Source organism: Gadus chalcogrammus, chromosome 4 (assembly GCF_026213295.1).
Source record: "Gadus chalcogrammus isolate NIFS_2021 chromosome 4, NIFS_Gcha_1.0, whole genome shotgun sequence".
Taxonomy (NCBI): Eukaryota; Metazoa; Chordata; class Actinopteri; order Gadiformes; family Gadidae; genus Gadus; species Gadus chalcogrammus.
In genome coordinates this window covers 13,212,610-13,225,788 of record NC_079415.1, presented here as the reverse complement: position 1 = coordinate 13,225,788, position 13,179 = coordinate 13,212,610, and the positions used below count along the sequence as shown (strand labels likewise).

Sequence of the window (13,179 nt, the reverse complement as noted above, 5' to 3'; positions counted from 1 at the left end):
AGTATCATTTGCAGAGAAGCATACTCACAAGAAATGTATTTACTTTTGCTTGATTAAAGGGTTGGCAATATCTACTCTAAATTTGACAGACAGAAATATAAATGTTTGTAACCAGATGTAGGATGTAGTAGGTACACTACGGTCTGTAACCAGGATGTAGTAGGTACACTGTACTGTGTGTAACCAGGCTGTAGTGGGCACCCTGTACGTACTATGTAACCAGGATGTAGGATGTAGTAGGTACACTCTAGGTACGCTCTGTAACCAGGATGTAGGGTGTAGATGGTACTCTAGGTACGCTCTGTAACCAGGATGTAGGATGTATTAGGTACACTCTAGGTACGCTCTGTAATCAGGGTGTAGATGGTACACTCTAGGTACGCTCTGTAACCAGGATGTAGTAGGTACACTGTAGGTATGGTCTGTAACCGCACGGATGTAGGATGGAGCAGGTTCACTTTACCCACTGATGATTGGTCGTGGGTCTGAGGGTCCTCTACCATTCTATCCTTTGTTTTTCGTGAGCCAGAATAATTCCAACAAACAGGAAAACCTATAACTCATCATTTGGTGTTGCCTAAATGTGAAGCCTCATGTCTGCTGTGCGTAACGCCATCGTTCTCCTCCAACGCATCGGATGCTTTCATGGCGGCTGCTCTGCATCCTCTAACACAGAGTACAGGTCTTAGCCCCGCCTGCCGCCCCGGGGTTGGCCGACCCAGCTGTGAAGAGAACATGGGAAGGGATGGTCATCGTGGGGAACTCTGTCTGTCTGTCTGTCTGTCTGTGAGTGTGTCTGTCTGTCTGTCTGTCTGTCTGTCTGTGAGTGTGTCTGTCTGTGAGTGTGTCTGACTGAGGCGTCATGCCCAGATGAAATGACGACATGTATCGGGCTATTTTTATAAACAGTGTGATGAAGATCAATTCAATGCTTGCCGACAAATACAGGATAGGGGAAGGATACGAATGATAAATTATATGTGTCCTTGATACTTATTATATTATATAAAATAAGCATATATTATTTTCCTCATACATTATATATGATAGGTATCCTAAAGGAGCCTTTATTATGTTTCTAATTATCATAAAAGTATATATCAAGATCTTGATACTTATTATACTATATATAATAAGCATCTCTTATGTTATTATATCTTACATGATAAGTATCCTTGAGAAGCCTTTACAATCTTTCTAATCATAATGTAAATGAAGCTATGTATATGTAGATATATCTAAATATATCTATATGTGTAGAGAGAGAGAGAGTCATCTATATATAAAGCTACTGCTTAGATATTGATATAATGTATAAACATCCCACCTTTGGGGCCTGCTGGGGCCTTGGCCGCCTTCTCCTCCTCCAGGGCCTTGAGCTTGGCCTCATACTCCTCCTTGCAGTTGTTCCACTCCTTCCTGTTGTTCAGGATGCCATCCAGCATGGGAGTGATTGTCGGGTGGAAACGGGAGAACTCCTGGACCCCAAAAGAAACATATACACACAGAAACATAAGGTATTGTTGACGTACACGATGACATTGTAATATTATTTTGTGTAAGATAAAAAATAGGACATTGGACAAACAATCGTTTGGTTTGAATCACCAAATGATTGATGCTTTCGTTGCATGATTTGTATGATGTAGCGACCAGTACCTTATAGACAAAGGTGCAGACAAAGTCGATGAAACCACACTGCATCTTTGGAAGTTCGGCTGATTTAGTTCGATCCATCATGGGCTAAGAGGGAGAGAGAGATAGGGGGGAAGAGATATAGAGGGGGAGAGAGAGAGAGAGTCAGAGACCAGGCCAACAGACGGTGAACACAGCCTGGCCATAAGAAAGATCATAGCAGCCTGCTATGGTGCAGCTTAGTTATTTCATTTGATTAATTTAAGTACTTTTGTCCTTGTTTTCCTTCTGCTCTCAATGGGTTTTACTCTCAAATGACGTATAATTTTTGTCTCAAAAATACCCTTGATTCTAAGAGCGGACACCAGATGATTTTTACTTTTTAGTACAACAGGGTTGTAGAGGCGTCGGCGTTCACGCAGGCCTTTGGTATGTATAGTATAACGGCTGTGTGTGAAGATGTGTGGAGCTTGGTCTGGCCAGCAGTCGATTCAAGAGAGGGTTGAGCTTACTGGACACTTAAAGTTCCCTATAATTTAGTGGCTAGATGCCAATAAATTCTACAGACACACACATACATGTTTAACCAAGTCTATAACCAAATCTTTATTTTCTTTTTTATGACATCTCATCCACGATAAGTCTGTGATAGTTTTGATGCGAGGGATATGTAAAGATGCTTATCTTAATATCTTATTCTAAATATTACAAATCAAGAATTGGAACATTAACAGCAAGAAGCAGTGAAATGAAACGACGTTGAGCTCACCAGGACCCAGTAAACAATGAGCCGTTGGGATGGATGAAAGAAACAACAGTTTCAATGGTGAAACTCACAATAGGCTGCTGATCCAGAACATTCTTCTCCAGGTCTCCTTGCTCCCAGAACTCAGCTGCCACCAACAGGGCCACCTGCAAGGATTATGAGCATCATCTCAACACAGGTTTACATCTACAGGGTACACACACATGACTTGATAACGGTGAGACTAATTTATATAGGCAAGGCAAGGCAACTTTATTTATATAGCACTTTTCATACACAAGGCAGACTCAAAGTGCTTCACATATAAACATTGTCATACAATAAAATAATAGATAAGTAAAAGAAAACATATGCAAAGAAATGAGTAAAATAGAAAGTTAAAAAGGCATTTTAGTATTCAAATAGAAAATAACGGCAAAGTTAAAGCTTTTTTAGAAAGTGCAATGTGAGATTTAGCAGAATGCTAAAGCAAACATAAAAGTCTTCAGTCTTGTTATAAAATGTATTTGTTGTTATTTGTGTTTCTTTCTTTCTTTCTTTGTTTCTCCCTCCCTCCCTCCCTCCCTTCCTTTTCCATCCTTCTCTTCTATTTCGCTCCCTCCTTCCTTACCACCCTCCCTCCTCCCTCCCTCCCTTGTATAACAATAACAGCATCACATGGAGTAGCTCACCTTGCTCTGCACCTCCCAGGGCTTAGTGATAGCAGATAAGTCACAGGCTGTCATCATCATCGCCCTGACATACAAAATGAACACGTTAGGATATGACTTATGAAAGCAGGCAACATACTGCGCACCACGCCTGATGTGTTGGAGGGCGCTTGTCCCACTCACATGACGATCTCCTTCCTGGTGGTTTCCAGAGACATGAAGTCCACCCACTTCTTCTCATCATCATAGGTTTTCGATAGGTCCACGATCTTCTGGAACATGGTCCTCTTCCTGGTGGGGAGTGGGGGTGGGGGATACCAGTGTGATGTTCCAGTACTAATCAGGTCGTTCATAAAGAGCTTGGACCATCTGAAGCCTTGAGTATTAAAACAGGTCGTTCATAAAGAGCTTGGATCATCTGAGAGCTGGAGTATTATAACAGGTCGTTCATGAAGAGCTAGACCATCTGAAACAGGTTGTTCATAAAGAGCTTGGAGCATCTGAGGCCCAGAGTATTAAAACAGGTCGTTCATGAAGAGCTTGAACCATCTGAGGATGGGGAACGGGGAGATTGAGGCGCAGCCTACTTGAAGTACAGAGCCAGGTCCGTGGCGATGATGGCGATGTCCATGAGGTGGATCACATGCTCATGCTGTCGCCTGTTGAGGTTCTGGTAGATATTCAATTGCTGCGAGTGAGACAAACAGGGATAAGGTCAGTGAAGGACACCCACTGTAAAATATAGATAGAGATAGAGAGTTCTTTTTTAAGAAAATATGATACAGATACTACAAATAGGGAGGGTTCTGAAAAAATATCGTCAGTTCCCATTGGATACCACGGACCATACTGCACATGCCATACATCATTGACATTTGTTTCTGTTGCCCTCCTTCGGTTCTCACCTCGTCAGCTAAGAGGAACTTGCCAATCTCTAGATGGTGTCTTTCCATAATCGAGGTACCGTGCAACTTGGCCAGAGGATTGCCTGACCTGTTGGATTAAAGGAAACTACCGTGAACATAACACCCTGAACACAGCCAAACATCACACACCAGGTCATCTGGGTTTCAGCATTCCATTCCATCTATGGTGTAGCGAGTGTTTAAAGCGTTCAGAAGGGGATTTAAATAAGTGCATTTCTACAATGGGCTGAGACAAAACCTATAGACACTTTTATTAAGAACGTTGTTGTCCTGGCGTTTTTGGCTTGTCTTTCCGCCGGGGGGGAAAGTGGACTATTGCTTGCCAAGTTTGTGTTCTCTGTTTTCACAGACTCCCAGCTCCAGCAACATGATCGGTTGAAACAAATAGGAAGCAAAAGAAAGTGAAACGCAGCGTTGGTTGGCTCAGAACGGAGAACGTCTGCTACCAGACTCAAGGTTCTTCATACATTGGTGAGAACACACAGCAGGGCCAGCCAAAGCGTCTGGTACTTACTTGGTCTGGTAGAGGTTGTTGGTGCCCCGGTGATCGATGTCGTGCAGGAAGCCAGCGGTGATCATAGCCATCACCTCCAGGTCGGTGTAGTATCGCTTCAGCAGCCCTGTCTGAAACGGTGGAGAACAACACGTGAACTTTGGGTGAACAGGGCGGGCTGCAGCTGGTGCAGTGTTCACTGAGGAGAGGACAAGGGTTAGGTTAGGGTTTTTAAGGAGGAACAGGAGAAGGTGCAACGATTTAGCCTGTTTAGTTATGACTAGTAATAGTGCCGTGACCACAGCATGATCAGTCATCAGCAGAGTGCTAAAATTTGTGATCTGGTATCGCCACATAGGATAGAGCACGAATGATGGATGAATGCATGGACAAATACTGAATGCATGAATGGCACAAAGGAATGAATGAATGACTAGATACCGTTAGGAGTGTGAACATAGTCTGGCCGACATTGAAGCCGTGGCGCCAGTTATGGTAGGTGATCTTCCTGTATCCCTTACTGATGGAGTACATGAAGCGCACTAGCACCTGGACAGAAAGAAGGAGGGGAAAAAATAAACAAAATAAAGGTTTGTTTGGAGTGTTTAGTAGCTCTTTAAATAAGGTATGAAGCGTAAAATATAATCAAAGAGATATATAATCATCTCCTTGCATAATGACGGACCAGACAGAAATGGCAGAAGTCTGATGTCCCTGTGCTTACCTCCTGGGGTACTTGGAACTTCTTGACCACCCCGACCTCATAGTACATCTGGATCCCACACTTGACCAGCTCCATCTCTGTGCAGTTGAGGTCTGAGAAGTGGAACTCGTAGATCTCAAACTTCTTAATGAGCTGAGGGAGATTCTTTTTCTAAAGATAAAGACCCAAAACAGTATAAAAAACAGCATTAAAGAGAGCCAGTAGAACACACACAGAACCAAAAGAGAGGATTCACATATTGTACCAAAGTAGTACCCAACACTCCTGAGGTCTTCCACAATACCAACAAGGTACATAGCAGTAAGTGACAGCCGTTAACGGATTCTTACCAGGATCTGCAGGAGTTCGTCCTCCTCACAATCTGCGGGTTCAGACCCATACAGCTCCCTTGTGTTCTACAAAGACAACAATGTTATGTTTGTAACCCTAATAACAATGAAAGAGCACTAGTGAATGAGCCATTAGCACCTCCCTGGTGAGGGGTTCCAGTCTCACAAACCGCCTATGCAAAAACTCTCTGCACACTGTAATGAAAGACACTTTGGAGAAAGTCATCCACCAAATGGTGTTTATTGATTAGACGGAGGCCTATGATTAGAGGACAGTTGTCACGTGGGTGTTGGGACTGACCAGGATGTTCTGCAGCTCGTCGTCACGACACTTGACGTGGTACATCACCATGTCCTGGGCAATGTCTTTGCGGTTCTCCAGTTTGTTCATCTTGTCGTATGTGTCTGTGTTCAGAGCTGACCAGCCTAGGAACTGAGTCAGGGCCTACAGATACAAAGCAACATGTCCTTAAGATAATGAGGTTCAAACTTTAGATTTACCTGCCATTGTGTATTCTAGGGGTGGGACAAAATATCCATACGGTGATATATCTTTTTTAAGAATTCATTTTGCATTTTTATGCTTGATTCATCAAGAGTTAAACAATAAATATCACCCCAAATATTTATCATTTAATTAATAAAGTAAGGTGCTCTAAACAGATTTCCCTGCTCCTCGAGGTGGCACTCTTAAATAGCCAAAGACAAGTAACTGAAATACTCAGTTCCGAACATGAATAACGACCAAAATACAGCAATTTACTAAATTGACCTCACAGTCATTTTGTACTCATCGTTAGACATACGTCGTGATATATCGTCATAGGATTGTCTGACAATATATTGATTGTTGCAGAATCGCTTTATTGCGATATTATCGGTAATGAGTAAAACTACACTAAAGTTGCCACCACAGCACGTGCAAGACTCAGACCTCCATAAGCTGTTCGTCCTGTTCATCAAAGGGCTTTCCATCCTTCCTGTTGTAGAAGGTGGCCACGCCCACTATCTCTTCCTTCTTGTTGACGATGGGAAGGGACAGAACGTTCTTTATGGTCCAGCCACTGCTATCCAAAGGCTCTTTCTGCAAAATAGTTCAGGCCAAGTTTAGTAATTATATATTTCGGTCTGAATGAATAGCAGGGGAATGATTTGACCAGGGGAATCTAGGCTGTTACCTGGAATTGAAACATGTCCTCGGCGGAGGCATTCATAATGTTGCAAATCTACAGAACAAAATAAGAGAATGTAAGGTTTAAGTTGAAATCGTTTTTTGAATATAATATATAGATATAAACTTAACACAAAAAGTAAGGAAATTTGTGTTTGGTTGATTATTTCTCTGTGGGAACAATGCTTTTTGGCAATAAATCTTATACCGTTGGAAAGCCTGTATAGTTCCCTATCAAATGGTGCTCCATTTGTAAGGAGCATGCACTTGTGGGATGAGCAGCAGAGCTGAGTATGTGGGTTGCGGAAAAATTTGCCAATGCCAAACAGCTTGTTCTGCCATTGACTCGGTTGGTGTTTGGTGGATTGGATGATTGAAGTTTGAAGAAACAAGACATATTGGCAATTTAATAATTTATTCATTTCACAAACAGAAGCCTCAGTAGCGTGTGGAAGAACCATACACAGCCACAACAGCCTGGCACCTCCTCCTCATGCTGGTCACCAGCCTGGTCAAACACTGCTGTGGGATGGCTTCCCATTCTTCAACCAGCATTTGTCGTAAGTCAGCCAACGTGGTTGTGTTGGTCACCCTGGCACGAACAGCACGCCCAAGCTGATCCCACAAGTGTTCAATGGGGTTTTCAGGACTGCTAGCAGGCCATTCCATCCTCTCCACACCCACATTCTGGAGGTAGTCTCTGATAAACCCCACCCTGTGGGGGCGAGCATTGTCATCATGGAGGATAGAGTTCGGTCCCAGACTGTGGAGATATGGGATTGCCACTGGTTGCAGATATCATCTCTATATCTCTCTGCATTGAGATTGCCTCCAATGATGACAAGCCTCGTTTTTCCAGTGAGGGAGATGCCGCCCCACACGGGGCAACAATCAGCATAGCATCCTCCGCGTCTTCTCGACACTTTGACCCTATGATCCAACTGCCGTAGGCTAAATCTGGACTCATCACTGAAGATAACGTTCCTCCACATGTTTCAGTGCATGTGTTGCTGACACCAGCGCAAACGGGCCTGACGGTGAAGGGCAGTCATGGCAGGACTCCTGGCAGCCCATTGAGACCGGAGATTGGCTGCGTGTAGTGTGTTCCGGATTGTCTGGGCAAAAATCCGTCTGACATAACGTCCTGCAAACCTTGACTGGAAATCTGTAGAAGACAGCCTACGGCACCTAAGTGCTGACAGGGTGATGAAATGGTCTTCTTGGGGTGTCGTCTTCTTGGGACGCCCACTTCGCGGCCTGTCTTTGACATCCCCCATTATATGGAACTTGGCCTTCAGTTTGGAGAGGGTACTAGGGCTCACTCCAAATAATGCCGCAACTTGGTTTTGCGAAACACCACCTTGAAGTTCCCCCATCGCTAGGGCCCTATCCAGATCAGTCGAACGCGGCATGCCGATTCTTGGAGCAGATGCTTACTGACTGTAGCTGTACTTACAGTAGTAGGTCCCATGCTCACAGGTGCTGCCAATCAGGTGTCAATCAGGCACCTGATTGGCAGACCCTGGGGGTACAAGAAGCTCAAAACAAGTGTCAATAGCAACAGCAAAATAATTTTTGGTAATGGCAGAAAAGATTTGGGAAATTTTTCATGGGCGCAACCCACATACTCAGCGCTGCTGCTCATCCCACAAATGCATCTTCCTTATAAATGGGGCACAATTTGAAAGGGAACTAAAAACGCTTTCCAACGGTATAAGATTTATTGCCAAAAAGCATTGTTACCACAGAGAAATAATATACCAAACACAAATGTCCTTACTATTTGTGCTAAGTTTATGTATGGAACAACTCACAAATCCACTCTCTGCAACGTAGACGGGCAGGCCACTGACCAGTGCCCAGTGGTCTGCTGGTGGAGTTCTGGGACAGATGGAGAGGAGGCCATGTTAGAAGGTTCAGCCACCATTATTGTGCCAATTATTCTATCTTGGAATGGGGCTTATTCGCCTCACGGCAATCTTGGTTCCTCGCATTTAAAACCAAGATGGTTGAATGAACCCCTTTGTATTTTACAGTGGGTCAGATATGTAAGGATACAGGAAAAAGTAGTAGGATTTACTCACGGTATGACCTTAATCTCTTCCTTGCCGTGTAAAATATAATCAATCACTTTGTAGAATATGACTTCCTAAGTGGAAACAAATGAAGAAAATAGGAAAGGAAACGTTAAAAAAGCAGATTGAAACCAAAAGTATTCTCTACTGAATATTAACCTTTAACCTGCCCTATGTAAATTGTCCCCTTAGCAGCCTCTAGTGGCTTGAGTTGCAGCTACAGTTGCAGCTACAGTTGCAGCTACAGTTGTAGCTACAGTTGTAGCACGGTTATAGCGACAGTTACTAGTAAGGGCAAAAGTGGACCAGAATAAAACTTTATTTTGAGAATAATTCCCAGGATGGTTTGACTGGGCGATGAGCACATTCTATTCTCGAGAATTTAATTTTTACGGAGTAAATAGCCTCGGTAGAAAAGGGACATAGTGCAGGTTGAATGTATTACTCGTACCCTCCCATCTGGTGTCAATGGGCCAGAGTACGGAGGCTGCTCCCCCATCAGCACCGGCCAGATATCAAAGAACTCCTAGAGGAAAACCACAGAATACCAATATACACGTTAGAATTAACTCATGTTACACCCTGTAATACATTCACATGAAAATAAGGCGCTTAAATGTTTACGCAACGTTGACACCACCCCTATTTACGCAAACACACACACACACGCGCAGACACACACACACACACACACACACACACACACACACACACACACACACACACACACACACACACACACACACACACACACACACACACAGACACGCACACACTCACACTCACATTCAGATTCACACTCACATTCAGATTCACACTCACACTGCCACTCACTCTCACATCCAGGTCTCCGTACCTTTTCCTTGGTCATGTCTAGCAGGCCTACGGAGTAGCGATCACAGTTGAGGTAGGCGCGGACCGTGTACAAGGCTTTGTGGAACTGTCGCTCTATGTCCGTCAGCTCTTCAAACACCTTGTTGGCAGACCACAGAAGAAGCTGGGGGAGAACACACACACACACACGTCTTGATTTCAGCATCAATTACACCTCAGCAAAGTCCTTTTGGTCTTAAAGTAGTAGCAAAGTGGAGCCCTCTCACCTGTCCTTTGCGTGTCTCACAGTTGTGTAAGTAGCTCAAGTGGAAGATCTTCAAATTCAAGGTGGCGATTTTAAGGTACTTGGTAAAAAGCTGAGGGACAAAGATTAAGAGTGTGTGGATCACATGAGAATGCATCTTATTATATATATATATATATCTGTTTTTAGATATATAATAGCCTGCTAATCATAAATCACACGTGATTGAACATCAAGGTAAATTAAAGAAAAAACTTTTACTTTTACTATGAAACAAATCTATAAATAATGACAATACAAATATACATCATATCTGTGTACACTTTGGTTATTAAATAAATGAGTTAGCTCAAGTGCTTGAATGTGAGTGTGCTTGCTGGCATGGCTGAGTGTGGGTGGTGTAGTAGTAGTCACTACGTCGCAGACACGTAGGCGTATATCCATTTAACGGCTTAGGTTATTTCTGATTGGGATGACATGATTACGCCTGGTGGATTAATGACCACATAGACGTAACAGTGTGAAGGATGTAGGATGGCTAAAAGGGAATTCCCTACTTGGTAGTGATTTCAGCCCACAGGTGAACTTTAGCTCTGAGCCTTAGAAGCAGGGCATAAAAGTTTGTTACACAATAAGTACATTATGTATCGCCACTTCTATGCCCAACCCTACTTTGTCTGTTATATATTTTTATGTATGTGTGTGTGTGTGTGTGTGTGTGTGTGTGTGTGTGTGTGTGTGTGTGTGTGTGTGTGTTGGTTCAGACTGTTTATATTTATACAGGTATACAGTATTTACTGTACATCTGAATCCATATTCAACAGCTGTATTTTCCATATACACAACATTGGAGACTATATAATGGGAATAGAAATATAGTTCTGCATGCGTGCATGCGTGAGTGTGCGTGCATGTGCTTGTCCGTGTGTTTGTGTTTGTGCATGTGTGAGTGCGTTTGCGTGTATGAGCCTGTGCATGTCATTTTCCATGCGTCAGTGTGCGTGCACGTGCGTGTGTGCATTCATATGTGTGTGTGTGTGTGTGTGTGTGTGTGTGTGTGTGTGTGTGTGTGTGTGTGTGTGCGTACATGCGTATGTGCGTGTGTGTGCGATGCTTACGTGCATGTGTGTATGTGTGTGTGTGTGTGTGTTTACGCGTGGCGTTATGTCTTACGTCCTCATCCTCTGCGTTGAAGAAGGGTCCGCTGGTCTTGTTCAGGGCCATGATGACGGCCACCAGGTCTTTCCCGTTCAGGATGGGTGCGGCAAGGATGTTACTCGTCTTGTATTCCGTGAGCTCGTCCACAAAGTCGCTGAAGTGCTGGTTCTGCATGACAACAATGTTTGGAGATGGCCACACAAACAGTGAATTCTTGACATGTAGACTCTTGACTCGTATGACTATGCATTGTATTTATATATTTTTTAAAGACTAAAGTTATGCAATATGTCTATATTGACCTGACAATCTGAAATATGAAATCAATATGAAACATGAAATCAATAGTATCCATGCCGATGCTCCTTGGAAAAACCCTCACCAAGACAAAATACATGGTTTGCAAAAATGAAAAACATGGTTTGACTAATTGCACTAGACAAGGTTTACAATCAGTTTGTGTTTTTCTCGTTTTTGGATCATGTAATTGCAGTGCATTAAAGCGAATATCCCAAAAGTCTTGTGATAAACTGAAGCTGGGAGTCATTGGTAGGCCTATTCTTAACAACCCTTAATAACCTAAACCCACCAAAACCACTATGTAAAGCTCTGTCGTTTTATTTATTCAGTGTGAAACTGTTAGCACTATGGAATTCCAGCTGACTTAAGAAACGGGCCAATTATCCAAAGCATTGCATGATGGGATATCAAAATAAATGGATTAAGTCTCATAGGGGGATTTGGGCGGTTATCCCCAGAGGCTAACACAGGCAGTCCATCGCTGCTCGCTTATGTAGTCTCCTTTCAGACCGTTTATAGACATAATACAGAGATGAAATGCTGATTTCCCTTATTAATAGATATGTGGAATGTTATTATAACCATGTGACTGAAGTATAGGATGGTTTCACATGACGTCCCACACATTCAAAGCCGCCATCTTGGCACTTTATCACCACACCAATAATACTAGCTGGTTGCTTGGTATCCTCAAATGTGTTGTCGAGAAGGACCAACATGGCAGCTCTGAATATATACTCTTGGAGCTTTGATACTAACTATTTCGGTGATAGATTGATTCAGTTCTGTCACACCTGGATTTAATGAAATTTAAGAGCCGTGTAAACCACTGTGGTTTAACTGTCCATGAAATTTAAGAGCCGTGTAAACCACTGTTGTCAAGGAGATGCCGCCAATCTTTAGTGGCTTTTTCGTGGTATTATGTAGTGTTTATTCCTCACTCTATGAAAAGCTAAGCACGGGGATATTATTAATATAAACGTAAATCATTAGCATTAGTATAGTACTGTCTGATTTTTACTACCTCCTTCACGTCTTTGACGTTGACCGTCTTCTTGGTCTGAGCCACGTGGCCCACCAGCCCTAGGTCCAGCGGGTACACTATCTCCGAGTCCGGCTGCACCACGCAGTCGTCGAACTCCGACGTGGCGTTGACGTTGAAGAGCCGGGTGGCCAGCTCCCCAACGCCGTTGCGCTGCCGGTACATGAACAGGGAACACCGGTCGGCGTGGATGAGTGAGCTGATTCTTTTCAGTATCTTGAACACCACCTTCTCCATGTTGACGTTCTCCTGCATGTCTTTGATCAGCTCGTACATGATTTGGCTTTCCTCCACCTGGAATGGAGGGAAAGCAAACGAGAACGGTAGCCTACTCATTCGGATGCTAATTCAACAGTGCACCTTTTTTTGGATTTTTTTTCCCAATTATGTGGATAAATGTATGATAATCATGAAACTCATCCCCTACTTTATATTTATATTAACTTGGCCTATCCTGAAATAAGATAGAGGTTCTTTATATCGTCTACCTCAATTAAGGTTGCCTACACATTTCCCGCCATTTCTATGCATAAACCACACAGATGTTGAGAGATATAATAAAACGTAAGAAATATATTTTTGGGGATAATGAAGGGACCGGTAAAACTTACAGGTTCAGGTCGTCAAGAAGCACATTTCTTCTTTCATAAAATGTGGTTAATTCTTATGACTTCTCACTACTGATATTTTCCTTCTTACATTTTATAGCATCAGTAACATACCTGGCTGAGCTCATCAAACTGGCTGAAGTCCACCTGTTTCAGTGGGATGCTCGCCACCTTTGAAATAGAGTCCGGGTTCATTTTTTTGGCAAAATATGTTTTAGTAAACG

The 13,179-nt window shown here is 43.1% G+C and overlaps 1 protein-coding gene across 1 annotated transcript; it reads right to left on the bottom strand.

Annotated features, from left to right (window-relative positions):
• Positions 1 to 1,191: 1,191 nt before the first annotated feature.
• On the bottom strand, positions 1,192 to 11,149 carry LOC130381570 (rod cGMP-specific 3',5'-cyclic phosphodiesterase subunit beta-like). The gene is made up of 20 exons (XM_056589237.1): positions 11,021 to 11,149; positions 9,870 to 9,959; positions 9,626 to 9,766; positions 9,221 to 9,295; positions 8,779 to 8,843; positions 8,509 to 8,575; positions 6,702 to 6,749; positions 6,458 to 6,607; positions 5,825 to 5,968; positions 5,524 to 5,589; positions 5,195 to 5,344; positions 4,912 to 5,019; positions 4,492 to 4,601; positions 3,957 to 4,044; positions 3,639 to 3,739; positions 3,235 to 3,342; positions 3,073 to 3,136; positions 2,473 to 2,547; positions 1,660 to 1,743; positions 1,192 to 1,478 (listed from the first exon to the last, which is right to left on the bottom strand). The coding sequence occupies exons 1-20, from the start codon at positions 11,069 to 11,071 to the stop codon at positions 1,296 to 1,298; spliced, it is 1,968 nt and encodes a 655-aa protein (XP_056445212.1). The 5' UTR covers positions 11,072 to 11,149; the 3' UTR covers positions 1,192 to 1,295.
• Positions 11,150 to 13,179: the final 2,030 nt, after the last annotated feature.